Source organism: Hippichthys cyanospilos, chromosome 17 (assembly GCF_059441005.1).
Source record: "Hippichthys cyanospilos isolate Australia breed blue-spotted pipefish chromosome 17, RoL_Hcya_1.0, whole genome shotgun sequence".
NCBI classification, from domain to species: Eukaryota; Metazoa; Chordata; class Actinopteri; order Syngnathiformes; family Syngnathidae; genus Hippichthys; species Hippichthys cyanospilos.
The window spans coordinates 7228216-7245000 of NC_142385.1; the positions used below are offsets into that span (position 1 = coordinate 7228216).

At 40.1% G+C, this 16785-nt stretch overlaps 1 protein-coding gene across 1 annotated transcript in view; it reads right to left on the reverse strand.

The window, feature by feature from the left end:
- Positions 1-16785, reverse strand: part of plce1 (phospholipase C, epsilon 1) — a 79992-nt gene that overhangs the window by 5368 nt on the left and 57839 nt on the right. Inside the window, exons 15-39 of the mRNA XM_088438892.1 lie at positions 15897-16025; positions 15645-15781; positions 15371-15477; positions 15152-15276; positions 14860-15004; positions 13500-13664; positions 13268-13382; positions 13026-13185; positions 12844-12966; positions 12590-12726; positions 12280-12518; positions 11226-11287; positions 10976-11141; positions 9780-9887; positions 9559-9675; positions 7693-7851; positions 7405-7540; positions 7187-7228; positions 4243-4358; positions 3851-3968; positions 3101-3238; positions 2150-2452; positions 1910-2073; positions 665-926; positions 467-588 (exon numbers count right to left, since the gene is read on the reverse strand). Coding sequence (XP_088295018.1) covers positions 467-588; positions 665-926; positions 1910-2073; positions 2150-2452; positions 3101-3238; positions 3851-3968; positions 4243-4358; positions 7187-7228; positions 7405-7540; positions 7693-7851; positions 9559-9675; positions 9780-9887; positions 10976-11141; positions 11226-11287; positions 12280-12518; positions 12590-12726; positions 12844-12966; positions 13026-13185; positions 13268-13382; positions 13500-13664; positions 14860-15004; positions 15152-15276; positions 15371-15477; positions 15645-15781; positions 15897-16025 — 3595 coding nt within the window. The remainder of the gene's footprint in view (positions 1-466; positions 589-664; positions 927-1909; positions 2074-2149; positions 2453-3100; positions 3239-3850; positions 3969-4242; positions 4359-7186; positions 7229-7404; positions 7541-7692; positions 7852-9558; positions 9676-9779; positions 9888-10975; positions 11142-11225; positions 11288-12279; positions 12519-12589; positions 12727-12843; positions 12967-13025; positions 13186-13267; positions 13383-13499; positions 13665-14859; positions 15005-15151; positions 15277-15370; positions 15478-15644; positions 15782-15896; positions 16026-16785) is intronic.

Below are 16785 nucleotides of genomic sequence, written 5' to 3' on the forward strand. Positions count from 1 at the left end.
TAGATGTGGCCCACCACATCATTTCATGTGGCCCGCTAATATCTCTAGCAAAATTTAAAATTGTAACAAAGAATGTTGTGGGGTTTCATGTTACCATTTTTGCAATTTTAGTTGAACAATAACTCAACAAACTATTAACCATGACTTCTGATTTGCAAGCTAACTATTTATTTTTGTGGATAAGATATATAATGATATGACGATGAAATTAAACATTTTTTCATGGTGATAGTGGCCCAATGAGAAAGGTCGTAAATGCAAAGTGGGCTGCAACAAAAATGAGTTTGATACACTCAATTCATGTGTTAAAAAAGTCCAGTTTAAAAGACGTTCGTTACTGTTTTTTTATGTTAAATTACTCGTATACATCACTTTTTTAATAACATGGTGAGCATGCGCTCTCTGTTTCGTTAACCAGGAATGGTGTTAAAGAGAAAAACATGGTTTCCAAATACGTGCGTCTCACCTGGGATGAAGAGGGGCACGTGGTGCCCCCTGGACTTTCTTCCACTCTTTTGCTGTAGATGAACAAACTGGACACTTCCATGGCTTCGTTGTGTTGCGTTCTCAGTTGCACGTGTCTATAACCTGAAAGGCACAGCAAACGCAGTCAGATTCAGCCCCGAGCGCAGCCGTGTCATCCGCGTCCCCGCCCGGTCCCGACCCGGTTTGAGGGCCCTGAGGGGCAGCGTCCTGTGCGCGGTGGTCTGCGAGCTGTTGTTCTCCACCACGGCCAAGCGCAGGAAGCAGAGTTCCTCGAAATGCACGCTGAATTGGAAGCGCTCGCTCCACATGGGGTTGAGCGTGTTACGGTGGATGGGTTTGGTGCGGAAATGGCAGCTGTCGCCCGGTGTGCCCAAAACGTCCACCTCCACGCAGGGGCTGCCCGAGCCATTGGCCGGACACACGTTCTGGCCGGACACGATCTGGAAGAAAGGGAGAAATTATTCATGATTAAATCATTCAATGTCCTAACTCGAGGCTGGGATTGAAAGATTTAATTAATTATTATTTAATAATAAATATTGGTATTCATAGAAGATATGTGTCAGTGGTATCGCCACAATAGTATCTGAGCTTTTATTTTTTTTGTATGAGGAAAGTTCAAGTGCAAAGTGTTATTTTTCTATTAGTTTTGTCTTTTTTTTGTTACTCAAAATGAACATACGCTCTAATTATTGGTTATTGTCCTTGACCACTACTTATCAGTATTAGGTATGAAAGAAAACATATCTATCACTAATTAAAACTGTCCAATTGTAATATTTTATGCATTTGATTTTCCAGTAGATGTACAGTTCAATTGCAAATTATAAGTATTTTGTTGCCATTATTTATAGTGGGGGCTGCACATTGTCCTCACAATAATGGCCTTTGCAATATGCATTTACGAGAGATATGTTTATGATGAAATTGTGCAATATGTTTATTGTACGCTTATCAGACTTTAACAAATCAGATGCAACTATAATATATATATATATATATATATATATATATATATATATATATATATATATATATATATATGTGTGTGTGTGTGTGTGTGTGTGTGGTAATATATCGTATGTTTTTCCAATATCATCCAGCCCTGGTATATACTGTCCATATATACATCTACATACATTCAATGTTTTGAAGTTTTAATAATTTAATGTGGCCAAATGTTACAAAATTCCAAACCAGCTTATTCCAAAACTTTATGAGGCTCTGGTACTGCTCACTATTGTACTAAAGTCATCCTGTTTACTTTCACGCCTGTCAAATAATGAAATTAACAAGTGACCTCATCATAAAACTGTCCAAACACACCAAAATGGGCCCAAACGGAGCACTATAAAGTTATTTAAGGTTTAAATTCACGTCAGTGAAAACATCCACACAAATCTTGTGTGTTTCATGAGCTCACAGTGAGGGAGTAGATGGCCGAGCTGCTTCTCTCCACGTCTCTCTCCATGGGACAAAAGTGCTGGTATAGTGGGCAGCTTCGGTCCCAAAGCACGACCGGCTTCAGGACGTAACCGCAGCCGCCGTTGGCCTCGAACAGCGCCGTGTTCAAATGCATGGGCAGGTCTGTGGACAAAATAAAATCCAACCAATCCGTTGAGCTGCTTTGATTGGGCGACAAGCAAAGTAGCCTTTTGCTGACCATCCGTTTGGTAGTTGAGCGCCACCAGCTGGATGCCGTGCAGCCAGAAGAGGAGCGGATTGGGGTTGGCCGAGTCGATGCGGGTGGCGGCCGGGTAGGTGCGGAGCAGCTGGGACGCCGTGTGCTGGATGAGCTTCTGAGAGTAGCGCCGGCACAGGCGCTTGGCAGCGTTCTCGTTGACCGAGGAGATGTGGTAGCACTTGGGCGTGCGGATGATGGCGCTCAGTGACGTCGGCGGGTTCGGCGCCGAAGACGTCTGCGGCAGCTGCTGCTGCTCGTCCCAGCTCAGACGCTCGGCCCCGCCTACGGGGCGAAAGAGTGCAGATTCACATATTTGACATTTGATGAAATAAAACGAGAATAATTCAATCCCAAAGATGTAATTAAACATCTTTACCGTGTCCAGACAATGAATCCCAGATACTTGTTCGCATATTTTTTGTTTAATCATTAGTGTAAAGAAGGATTTAAAAATAGCAGGCATCATATTTTCTATTTTACTCTGTCACCACACTTGAAACTAAGGCTGGGTATTTACAGGAAAAAGAATTATAAATGTGATTATTTTGATTGAGGTTGCAATCAAGACTAATAAAAATTGAACATTCATTGACTAACTGAACTGCCAAAATTTTCAATAAAACTTGAACAACAATGCATTAAGTATGTGCCAGGTAATGGCATCAAGTTATGCCATTACCTAGCATAGGAAAAATAATAAAAAAAAAACAAATAAATAAATGTAAACATTTTCACCATTAGAATGTCAATGGGATTTTACATTAACTTTAACATCAGCACTGGTGATGTTTCTTATTTTTAATTTAAATATACAATGTATGCAAACCTTCTTCTTGTGTGTTTGACCATGAATCCAACTGACTTGCCTAGCATTAAAACATCCATTTTTGCCCATATCAATTAGGTAAAGCAAAGTTTTTTGTGGCATACTTTTCCCAGGGGTACGACTCTGCGTGGAGACCTCCCCCGTTGGGCCGGAGCGAACCGGAGCTGTGCCGAATATGGACTTTCTGCACTTTCCGCGGTCCTTCCCCCTCCCTGAGCCCGATGGAGACAACGTAGACAAGCCTGTGTGGGGTCCCGGAAAAATCAGTATAATAATCCAGTAAAAAAAAAAAAAATATATATATATATATATATATATATATATATATATATATATATATATATATATATATATATATATATATATATCTTCATATGTTCATGACAGTCCATCTGGCTCCTTCTCCTTCACTTAGCAGCACATTGCATATACTGTCATCGAGTATTAATGGAAAGCAATACAAATTTAAGGTCACGTTGGAACGGTCAAAGTCAGACAGAAGCATTTGAGAGCGGTAGCCAGTCGCTCACCCTTGCTGGTTTTCATCAGATCACAAATCAACAAAATAAAAGAGCAGTGGAAACACAAGGCTCGGTTTATAAGGGCAAAAAGAGCAGATGAAGGAGGAAAGAAGCAATAAGGAGCATTTCTGGGGAAGATAAACGATGACGGGGAATGAAGATGTTGAATATATGGGCATGTCTCCAATAGTGCAGTCTAAGATAATAAGAATGTCTTTCCCAAGGGATTTGTCATCTTAGTGAGTGTGCAATGTGGAGGATGGGTCTTGCAATGAGAAGTTATTCAATGGGAAAAAAGAGAGGAGGCTTGGATTCCAAGAAGGAGGAATTCACCTGGGAATTTGACAGCCTGGCAGTAGATGACAAGATCGGACAGCTCCTGTGCGATCTGCCGACTCTCCTTCTTGTTCTGAGGGAGGTAGAACTCCTCGCCCAGCTCCATGTCGAACACCTGCGGGTGCAGCAGCACTTGCTTGGAGCACAACTTTTTTGTTTTTGGTTTTTTTTTTTTGGTTTAAGTATCATGGCCTGGGATCATTACTCAACGTCACTATTGAAAACATATCAAAAAATGCTTAAGCTAATGAAATGATGCAGAATTCCGGTTGTTTAAAATGCCTCAGAGCAGGAGCATTGCTAACATCAGCATTTCCGACAGGAGGACCTCGAAGAGCCTCGCGCACAGCAGGGTGTCCCATTGCCAAGTGACGCTTAAGTGTGCTGACCTTTCCTTTGCTTTGAGTGCTGTTGTCAGCCTTCTTCATACGCTTGGACGCTTCGTCTGCAGGCTCCTCTTTGTCCACTGAGCCTTTCCCTTCAGACTTTTCCTCCAGGAGGTTATCTGTGAACACAAGCATTATTTTTTCCATTAATCTATACCCTTGTGATTTTTTTCATCTACATACCGCTAACTAGACTAAAGAGGTTTTGGGGATTAAAAAAAAAAAGAAAAGAAAGACTTCAAACAATGTTCCGTGACATTTGCTAATCTTTGGAACTACATTTGTTATTGTATCTCATGGTGTATTTTATTCAACAGCTCCAGAAAATAACATGTAATATCATCTGTTGTATTTATGGCTCACTAATGCCAAATAAAACTTAACAAAATAAAGGTATGCACTTTTACAAAAAAATCACTATAAAGCAATTTAGAAATAATTTGTTTCATGTTCCAATTAATTTGCTCTTAATTTGAAAAGAAACCTGTACTGATATCTCTAGAATAGTGAGGGACAAACAAAGCTTCATGAAACACTTGCGATATTTTTTAAAACCTCTAGATGACACTACCATTTCATTTCCAACTACTGCTAGTGTTTATTTTTAAACCAAGAGCACCGTTTAGAGGAGTAAATCTACAGATGTTTCATGAAGCCTAATTTTCCCATCACAGCTATTGTTCAAATCTTATGCACCTCCTGAATTGCCTTTGTGTGCCCCCAGGAATAATAGTACCGCCATGTGAGAACTGCTGACTAAACGCCGTTACAAAAATCCAAGTTGACTCCATTAACTTGCAAAAAAAAAAAAAAAAAAAAACTTTTCTGTTTCTAAAGATTCTAGTCCGATTCCTCACGTTGTGACGGATGGGAACAATCAAAAATGAATATACAAAAACTCGGAATGACCCTCCCTCATGGATATAAAAACTGATTAGAGCAACAGTAGTAAGTTTTGCCTTTCCACTTCTCAAGATCTGACCTCACGGTTCGGTTCAGAGCAAAAATTTTCACTTTCGCCTCAGAGAGAGAACATCGAAATACACTGGAATTCTCTGATTAACTCAAAGATCTATCTTAGCTGGGCTGGCAGTGAATGAGTAAACATCCTGCATAAAAGATGTTATTGCGTCAAAATATCAGGAGTAGAGTGCATAAAATTCATCAAATTTACCGGTAGGATTTTCCAATTGAGAAAAAATAAGGCAAGGGGTTGTGTGGGGCCTGAGCGTGGCATCAGGAGAGAGTTAGTGCTGAGAGCGGGATCGGGTAGTTTCCCCCGGCCCGATATTTGGCGTGGGGGCAGCGTAGGGCCTGAGAAACCAGATGGTTTTGTTTTGTTTCCCCGACGAGGCGAGGTCACAGACAAAAACAGTGCGCAGAGGGTAGCAAGAAGGGAGGTGATGTGTTTGTGGAAAAAGAAGAAAGCATCCAGACAATGTTACCCATAAAAAAACTAATAACTGGAAATGATATCAAAGTGCTTTTTTCTTCTACTGAGTGATTGATTAGTTGTATATCATTTAGATTTTTTTTTTTTTAAATGGAGGAAGCAAATGCAGTGGGGCAGGCAAACACACACAGCACACACATCTACAGCTTAAATCACAGTGATTATACATATAACGTGCATATGATCCAACTGTTCCAAACAAAGTCAATTAGAGCTCCAGGATGGATTGGATATGAGGCTAAAAAACTAATTGAAATATTATTATTTTGAGGGGGACTAAAGATGAATAAATGAGTAACAAAGAAGCAGTTTCATTGCGCATATACCGTCAAACACAATAATGATAATCATGGGAGCAAGAAACCACAGCGTTAGATGGAGTGAATGCAGCTAGCACTGCAAAAACATAAGGCCATACTGAACTTATTTAGCCATTTTCATCAGTAAAATAATCATATTTTTGTCTATTATTAATTTATTAACCATTATTTTGATGTACGATTAAAACTTACAAAAATGCATTTCGCCACTTGCTGTCCACGGAAAATGACATCACTTGAGTTGAACCAATCACGGCCTCACGTCTATTCTGGTTTCGGTCATATGACAATCGCAAGCTGAGCCGTGACTGAATGACTACATTACACGTTAGGATTGCGTGATTATGGTCAAAATAATAATCACCATTATTTTGGTCAATATTGAAATCACGATTATTTATTCTTGGGCCAAACATGTCTATTTATTGTAATTTTTTAAACAAGCAATAAATAAACAAGGCTTCAAGGCTTGAAACTTACAAATAATAATAACAAACTGAAATAAATAAATAATAGTAAATGATGATTAAATCAAATTCACCATCTAAAACATGGCAAAAACTTGGCACACAGGGCAAGACAGCTAACTTATTTGCTGAGTGCAAACCAATGAAAAAAATAAGCCTAGTTCGAACCAAGCACATTTATTTTTTAGCAAATTTGAATACATTCGTCAAAATGTCATTTTCGGTCATTTCAAACGAATTTATTCCAATTTTTCAAAATGGGTCTCAATTGACAGCTAGCACTGTTGATTTTAGGAATTAGAGGACAAACCGCATGCTCCTGCAAACATGTGGGAAACAATGTCAAATCAAGCACTTTGCCATCCTACCACCAGGGGGGATTGTAGGATGGCAAAGTGTTTGACTTGACTTGTAATAAAAAAAAAAAAGTGCTTGACTTTTGAAATGTTAATATCGCCGAGGATCAGCTTCATTAATCAGGGCAGCCAATATCGTGATCTCGATTAAAATCTGATTAATTGTGCAGCCCTAGTAAATGTGAAGTCATTTTCAGTCGACAGCAAATGGCGAAATGTATTTATAAATAGAACTAATGACGTTAACAAATTATCTAGACAAAAGATGAACTTTTTGACTGTTGAAAATGGCTATATAATTACAAGTATCACTTTAATGAGAAGGTAACAGTGGTGCACATTGAGGTTTACCTTCCAGCCCATAGGAGGCAGTAGAGGCATTGAGGACATCGGCTAAGTGGGGAAGAGGTCAAATCAAACGGGACAGACAGGTAGGAAGTTTAAAAAAAAAAAAAAAAAGGAATTAGATTGTAAAATATAAGTATTAAAAGGAAAAAAAAAAAAAACAAAAAAGAGCACAAAGTGAGAAAAAAGGGGTCACATGACAGTCAGATCAAACGTGTGCTTACCATCTGATAAGGATTCATAGTCGTAGTCGTACTCGTCTTCATCCTCGTCCTCTTCGTCGTTCGCGTGGCTTCCGGGTGAGGCGCTTCCCGGTGAGCCGTTGCTTGCTTGGGCCTGCAAGTGGGCCAGCTGGTGAGCCTAAAATCAAAAACAAAAAAAGGTTCGTTGGAAAAGATCTCATTAAGTCAGTCAAAATGGATTTTGGACGTCTATAGCCGTCAATGGTAGTAAATGAAGTACCAAGCATTACATGTTTTGTTGTTTACTGGCCTATTAAATGAACACATCACCTTCTGCTTCAATATGTCCACAGGTGCCTGATGGGCTTTCAGCTTCTTGTTCTTCAGCAGGATCCTCCCCCGAAGCTGCAGCGGCGATGGCAGGTGAGGGTCGTCGCTGAAGTCGCTCTCGAAGAGGAAGCGCGTGACCAGACGGTCCCCGAACACCGACTAGAAATTAAGAATGCTAGCCATTAACTCTTTCAGTGCCATGGGCGGTTATTTTTGTCATGTAAAATACTTAGGTTATATGCCAGTGATGTTCGTGGCCAGCGCTTCTTTTAATATTATGCCAATTGAACACTGTTGTAGTACGCAAACTGTTCATTTTCCATCAAAAATACTGTTTCCCTCTTTTTGTCCATGTTTTATCGAAGGGAAGGATTGTCGAAATGTTTCAAAAGCATTTGTGTCAAAGTGTATACAGTATGTATGAGGGTTTTTTCTCCTTTTGTCCAAAATAGCCTGGAGTCACTCAAATGACCTACTTTCAAACAGTGATTACTAAAGAACAGAATTAATTAGAATCAAGAATGGAATCCAATCTTTCAAATGGTGCTATGGTAATTTCTACATAGTCATACAATACAATGCATTGTTGGCCTTGAAAAATGCGTCAAAATGCTGGAAATTAGCTGTCACTCGAGGTGTTGCTTTTTCAGATAACGCCTGGCACTGTAGGAGTTAATAGGGAAAGGAATTAAAGTCTTGTGTCACGTCACTTTATATATTCCTAAGATACACCCTATTCATTTGTAAAGAAGATTTGTATTTGATTCAAGTGGGCTTGCTAAATTCTAGTGTGCTGACATCTTAGCGAAGGGAAAATGAAGCTTCATGAAGCACCTGTGTTATTTTTTTGAGATCAGGGGTGTCAAACTCATTTTTATCGTGGGCCATCTTGTAGTTTTAGTTTCTGTCGGAGGGCCGGAATGACTGTGATTAAAAAAAAAAAAAAAACTAGAAGTGTATTCATCACACTCTTAGGAGGTTTTGAAATCTTGATAAAAACTGATCATAAAAGACATGTGAAAAAAACAACGGTGCCCCCCCCCCCCCCCCCCCCCCCCCCAATATTTTAAAAGTTGAAGACAACTTGCAAGTTTAATATTTTAGCCAGAAACTTGAAATCAAATTAGCATTTTGTGGGCCATATAAAATGAGGTGGCGAGCCGGATCTGGCCCCTGAGCCTTGAGTTTGACACCCGTGCTCTCCATAGTGCTCTTGGTTTAAAAAAAAAAAAACACTCACTGTGGAAAAGTATGAAAATTTTCTTGAGTCAAAAGTGCCACTTAGAAGAGTCAAAAGCATCCCAAATTTTTCACAAAGCTTCGTTTGTCACTTTATCACTACCTGGCTTTTCCAATGATGTCTCATATTTGAGTGGGATGCAATCAACTCTGCTGTCTTGCTGAGACAAAATGGACATAAAACTGGACACAAATAAACAGGTTGTCTCTCTGGAGAATATCCACAAATCCACTCCTGAAAAGCTTTAGACAATTCTTCCCACTTCAGTAGACTGTATATTTCAATGTACAAACACAAAAGTAGATATCACATAAACAAAGCAACGATGTGTGTGTGTGTGCAGGTGTGAGCGCGCGCGTGTGTGTGTGTGTGTGTGTGTGCCAAAGAGTTGTGTGAAAAAGATGAAAAAGCTAAGTCCATCACTTTAGTCTCTGGGGAGGACGAGACCGCTGGGAGGGCTTAGCAAGATGAAAGCGTACATTCCAACACTTACACGATCTCAAATGTGTTGGTGAGTATAAAAAAAAATAAAGGGAGGTTTAGAGAATCAAAGAAAGAAAAGTCAAAAAGTGGAATTGCATTAGATGACTCAAAATGAAAGTGGATTTGAATAATTTCACAGGTACCTTAAAGATGTCGGCCATCTTGCGTTGCTGCGGAAGCGAGCAGTGGTTCTCAATGGACAGGATGACCGGCATGTCCGAGTTGACAAATGCGGAGCGGTTAATTGCTTCCACCACATCCTGAGGAAGAGACGTGCTTTGCCTTCAATTATTCAAGAATATTACAGTGCACAGCCGTGATGGACTTACTATGAAAATTTAAGAGCGTCGCAATCGGTCTTTACCTTGAAAGGTATTTTGGTGGTGAGCGTGTGTCCGTGATAGATGACCGGCATGCCGTCATCGCCGTCCCAACAGTCCAGTTCGACGCTCCTGCAGCCTTGCAACAGCACCTTCAAAGTAGACACAAGTTATCTCAAATCATCGTTGCCCATTTAAATGAATGGAAACACCATTAATCCGTTCTATCCGGCAAGGTTCTACCTTTGGTCTAAAGAAAAAGAACTCAAGGAAATCGAATTGTGTTAAGCCTTACGCTGAATCTGATTCGATGAAACGGATTTTGGAAGTTAGGGCCGTGACAGAAGAAAATAGCCAAAAATGTAGATCATTCGATTCGACACAAAAATAATCAGTCTGTTTTCATGGAAGTTTAGGCCAGCGGTTCACAGGATTTTTACATTAACTGCCATTGACGGATATAGCCGTCAAAAGATTTTACCTGGGCAAGGAATGAGTTATAATTTGGAATTACATTTGTAGCGGTATTTCTAAGCATATTTTATTCAGCAGCTCCAGAAGATAGATTATTTAAAATCATCTTTGTTATTTCTGGTTTGCCTGCTGTGAAACTGCACTAATCACAATTTGAAAAAAAAATATCCACATCTGTATAAAACTTAACAAAATAAAGGCAAGGAGTCACTATAGTACATTTTAGCAATAAGTTGCTTCATGTTCCATTTAATTTGCTCTTATTTTGAAGAAAAAGTACCATTAAATAGTAAAAGTACCATTAAATAGCCTTCTCTAAGCATATTTTATTCAGCAGCTCCAGAAGATAGATTATTTAAAATCATCTGTGTTATTTCTGGTTTGTCTGCTGTGAAACTGCACTAATCACAATTTGAAAAAAGAATATCCACATCTGTATAAAACTTAACAAAATAAAGGCAAGGAGTCACTATAGTACATTTTAGCAATAAGTTGCTTCATGTTCCATTTAATTTGCTCTTATTTTGAAGAAAAAGTTCCATTACTTTGACAGCATTAAAAACCATTGTTTGATTTAGTGATCCACTTAAATATAGTGATGAAAATAAAGCTTTATGAAGCACTTGAGATATATTTTTAAAAATGTAATTCATTTGTCTATATTAAATTCCAAAAGATCAAAAATAATAATTAATTGTTGCACCTCTGCTGAATATCAACATGAAAAAATTGAAATTAAGTGAGGCTACTATTTTTCTCCACAGACCTGACTATAAAGCTCAACAGAAGACTCTCCTTTGAGCTGGTGCCCGGTCAGGTAGGTGTTGTGAGAGGATTCGATATAGTAGTAGGACAGAGGATATTGGAGCTCCTCGGGGTTCATCTGAGATTCGTCATTACGACTGGCACAGTTCTCCTTGTCCATGAGGTACCTCGTAGAGAAAGAAAAGTAAGACCTTTAAATTCCACTGGCGTACTATCGGGTTGAAGACTGTGTGCATTTGCTACTAGTGTACCTCGCAAAGCCTTCGAAGGACATCCAACCCATTTGCCTCATGTTTGACGAGGGCTCAAATGTCTGCAACGTAAATTTATTCATCAGCAAAATTGATCGCTACCTTCCTTCCTTCCTCCTTGTCTGAGGTTTCTTTCAGCCGCATCCAATTCATTTACGAGTTTCTTTTCCCAATCAATAATGGACCAATCCTCATCTCATTCACAATTCAAACTAAGGTAGAGTAAAAATCTGAATAATTGACCCCTATTGAAAAGCAGTGAGAGGAAACAAATGAGATTTTATTCATTATTATTCTAAAACTAAACAGCCAATTAATCAATAATTAATATTTTACTGCTGGGAAAAATTGTATTGGCGTAAAAAAAAAAAAAAGTGCAATAGGGGAAAACAAATGTTTTATTCATTTTAATTTTTTAAAATAATTAATCGGTAATCGTTCTTCTGCAAAAAAAAAAAATCAACATTGGCGTAAAAAAAATTCATATCAGGGCACTGGGTGGAAACATGATATTTTACCCATTCTAATTTTCCAAACTAACCAGCTTATTGATCTGTTTTTTTTCGTCATAAATCGATTTTGCCTTAACAAAATTCATATCGGGGCATTGGGAGGAAGCAAATAATTGTTTATTAGGGTTTATAAAAATAATGAGACAATTAATTGGTAATCATTTTTTTCTGCCAAAAATCGGCACTGCCCTAAAAAAATCATATCGGGTTTTAGCAGTGTTGTTTTATTCATTACAATTTTAAAAACTCATCAGCCAATTAATCAGTAATTGTTTATTGAAAAATGGTATCAGCATGATAAAAACCTTATTGGAGACAATAAATGATATTTTACCCATTATAATTTTTCAAACTGATCAGCCTATTAATTGGTAATCATTTTCCTCAGCCAAAAATCAGCAGCAGCCTAAAATCAGAACAAATCAGCTGGGCCTTGATAATTCGATTCATTTGATCATCTAATAATCATTGCAGCTCCAATCCAAACCAATCTGAAAATAGACTTTGACATGTGATCTTATAATCACTCAAGCGGTCCTCACCTGGATAATGCTTAGAATGTCGTCGTAGCTCAGGTGTTCCCTTTGACAGTTGACCAGGAAGTCGTTAAGCTGAGGAATGGCCAAACCCGACACGCCCAGCGACGCGTTCTCCACACCCGTTCCGTTGGTAACGATGCTGGCGGCGGCGATAGCGTCCGAGATCTGCTTCTGGTTATCTGACATTTGCTGCCTGGCCCGGATGAACAAGTTGAGGTCGGAGCCATTCCGGGTCAGAAGGTCTGCAAAGCAGCAAGGCGCCAATTAGGACAATGCGGATGTTTGGGCAGGTGCTTATGCACATTGTCAGTACCAAGGTCTGGTTGGAGGCCCACATCCCTGTCATCAATCTTGAGGTTGGTGTAGAGAGGAGCCGACTCTGAGGTGGAACGAGTGCAAGGAACGGCGAACGTGTCGAAAAGCTCCTTCAGGTCCTTTCTGCTCCGTATACTGGCAGAAACCACGAGATCTTTTACTGTTGAAGCTCTCATAAATCTCATCTAATATGAGTCGGTACTCAAAGTTAATGAATGCAAAAAGTCCCAAGTGTGCATTCAAAGAACTAACCTGAAGGACTTGAAAAGTTCCACAAACTCGATGAAGCTCATGGTGCTGTCAGAGATCATCAGGTTCTGGAAACCTTTGAAACAGCCTTTGCCACGACCGTGCCATGATCTGCTGCTCCACGCCCTGTTCACCGAAAATCTCATGACAAGGGAGCCCCAAGTTGATCTTTTATATTAGCGTACCCTGACTGAGCCTTGGTTGTCCCCGAAAGGACTGGCGAGGATTGCGGGCGAGACTGGTTGCTGCTGGCCATGCTGGAGGAAGAGGAAGAAGAGGAAGAAGATGCAAGCAATCCAGGACTTCCTTTAGAGGTGAGAGAGAACGGTCCGGGGAAGTTGTCATCTGTAAAGGTTCAAAACCACCAAGGCAAAATTAGTATGGCCTCAAATGTACAACATTTTAAAACTGCAGATTTCAGTGTCACCTGGATCTTCCTGGTCTATGCTGTCCGATTCTGGTCCGTTTCGATACGATCCTTCTTTACAGCTGCGTGTTTTCCTGGAAAACATCTCGTCATCTGTGGCATCCCCGCTATCTCCCTGCATTCAAACAAGTAAATTAAGAGTGTAAACAACAAGCAAGGCGTCACCACATCCAAATTTCCAGTTGCGCCAAAATAGAGGACCATCGAGTATTTGGGTGGGAATAGTACTGACCCTAACAAGGGCCTTTTTCTTCTTCTTAGCCTTGTCATTGATTCCCAGAGGACTGCTTTTGGGGGTTCCCGATTTATCCCCTCCACTTGTTCCCATGTTCCACCTGCGCCCACCGAACAGCTCGATAGCTTGGGCCAGTGTCGGACCTTCATAGCGACCTTCCTCCTGGTAAACAAACAAAAAGTAAAGGCACTGGAGCATATCAGTGTGGTTCTCGACGGAATCAAATATTTCATTGTTGGCTAGGGATGGGACGGAGTGAGGCGGGAGTCACAACTTATGATGTAAACAACGGGACGATCTGAAATTATGTTCGAACCGAATATAGGGCACTAAAAAAACAATGCAAATGTATTGATAATTTATTGTCCCGTGCCTGTTGTCAGCGTTTAGCGCAGCGTTAAGCTTAAATTAGAGCTAATAGTGCTGTTGTGAGATAAACATAGTGCCCCCGAGAGTAGTTGGATTATTTTTCAGAGGCAGGTTAACTCTTTCGGTGCCAAGTTTTATCGGAAAAGGCAAGCCTTAGAGTGCCAGCTTTTTCAGCATTTTGACGGATCTTTTAAGGTTGAGAAAATATTGTGTGTTATGGGTGTGTACACATAGCGGTATCCTATGAAAGACTGGATTCCATTCTTTACCTAGAAAAAGAAAGTATGAGTCTACCTCATTCTGTTCTTTAGTAGTCACGGTTTGAAATTTGGGACTAAAGGAGAAAATCGGGTTTTTATGAAAAGATGTCAAAAAGATGGCAAAATAACAGTTTGCGTATATTTATAACTACACCACAACAGTGCTTGATTGGCTTAATATTAAGCGGGGGGCTGGCCACTAGTATTCAATTTTAAAAAACGGAGTTCTAGTCTTGTCACTGGCACACAACCAAACTATTTTGCATGATGGAAATTCTCGTCCATGGCACTGAAAGAGTTAATAGATGGGAATGACTGCATGCTTTGATGATGTCATCCTCAAACTGTTGCAGTTGCTACTGATCACTTTTGGACATACCAAGCTGAGTCAAATGTGTCTACTGTGGGTATGATGTCACTTTGTCTCATAGGGAAATATTTATGAGACAGCGGTATAAATGTTTTGTTTAGATAAAAAAAAAAAAAACAACAACATTGATTTTCAAAAGTTATAAAATGTGTGAATTTTGTTATACTGGCGCAGCTGGAGCTAGTATTGCAGAATGCACTTGAGTTTATTGCAGTTTCCTCAATAAAAACTTAACTTTGAAAACAGGAAAAATTTATTTGGGCCATTATTTTTTAAAGTCTAACTTTTTGCCATCTCATTCTCGTGGACTCAATCTCATGCGACAACTTCTCCGGTCCCGACTCTATTGTTGGCATACCTGATACAGACTGACATACTGCCTCCTCAGCCACTGCAAGCGCTGATCCGGAAATTTCTTCAGCTTCCTGGTTGCATTCACCAACTCTGACAGACCTTTGTAAAGCATTTGTGCCGTGTGGCTGGGGGCCACAAAATGCAGGAGTCTGTTGGATGTAGCAGAGAGTCGAGAAAATCAGTACTGGGTGTCTGATAAGTCACTTTACATTTCCTTTCCATAACTTTCCCGAAGCATGTAAACTGATGAAGCCAAATGAGAGGAAAAAAAAAAACAACGCCAAGCGAGTCTGGACCTGTTGTCGGTGGTGCTAAGGCCATAGAGGAGGCTGAGTCCGTTCTCCTCCACTGTCATCTGGCTCAGTTTGTTCTGCAAACAAACCGCGTGGACGTCCACTCCCTGGTGACCCAGGAAAACAGCCTGTGTGTGCATACAAAATTAGGATCACACTCTCATTTATCACACAAAAACAACAAGTCATGTGGTAGGAAAAAAACAAAAAAATAGGACAAACCTTCACCACTCCGAGGTCCAGCAGACCTTCTGCCAGCCCTGCCAACACCGACTGTCCCAGACCCAGTGGTTGCTCGGTGGTGGAGACCCCTCTATTTTGAGGCTTACCTGCCACACATGTTTACCACAGGAAATTGGCAATGGAAACATATTCCCATATACAAAAATAATAATATGGACTGTGTTGATTTGAGTAAACACAATAGAGTAAAGGTGATAACTGGAGTGGTTTTACGCAAACATAATTATGTTGGTCCAGCATTCATAATAATCACCCCAAGTGAGCGTGGTGTTGTCAGGCTGGAGTCTGAGCAGACAACGGGCAGTCAGGTGGCTGTCCTGCTCGTAGTGGATGACGGTGGCGCCTTGCAGCAGGAACTGGTGAATATCTGGTTGCAAGGACAACGCGTACCTTTAAAAAAAAAAAAAGCAAACGATTGAATTGCAAGTCATCTTTGGTATGCGCCTGTTGATATTTATAGCACTTATGCGACTGAGTGCTTTTCTTAATGGATCTCGCCTCTTACCAAGGGATGAGCTCAGTTCCGTGGCAAAAAGCTCGATGCGTCTCTTCCGTACCCTGAAACTCCATCTCGTTAGATGCGGGCTCGGATGACAGGTCGCCTTCAGAATCAGACAGGTCGCCCACCATAAACCTGTAAATGGGAAAAGAGAGAAGTGAATAGATCCTAAAATTATCGGCAAGATTTTACTTTATCCTGCTGAGAGCCTGTTTAGCAAGACATCAACACCACCATTGGCAAGGCCAGGTAGGACAAACGAAGCTTTGTGAAGCTTCATGAAGGACTTGTGATGTTTTTTGACTCCTGCAGATGGCATTGTTGGTTCAAAGACAAAGTGGAGATTTAATGCATTTCCACTGCACTAGTGCTTACTTGAAACCAAGTGCCATCTAGAAAAAAATAAAAATAAAAAAACACAGGCGCTTCATGAAGCTTCATTCTGTTATCACACTAGGACTTAGTAGGGTAGCTCCAATGAGGCAAAATACTAAAACAAAAACTAATGTCCACCTCACATGACGTTATTAGAAACTGACTAACATACATCTTGCGACAAAAAATTAGTCAATAAATAAATAAAGGGAACACATCTTCTGGGGCAAACCTAGAAGATATAGGGAGTGCCTTCAGGTATGCGGAGGTCATACTGTACATGATACTACTGAGCAACAACATGCTACTTGGATTTTCTGAATGCATTCTTCATTCGTTCATAGCCATTATTCGTAAATTGTTATTTTTTGAGTTCTCTGAGACCCAAGCATCATGCGCCACTGCAAAAAGATTCAAAAATTAAAAACAAACTCGAAAGTCAGACCAGAGTTAGCTGGTTTAATTCAGAACCCCTGAATCTTTATCGAAAAGACTTACGAGACAGGTTTTGAATCTTGTG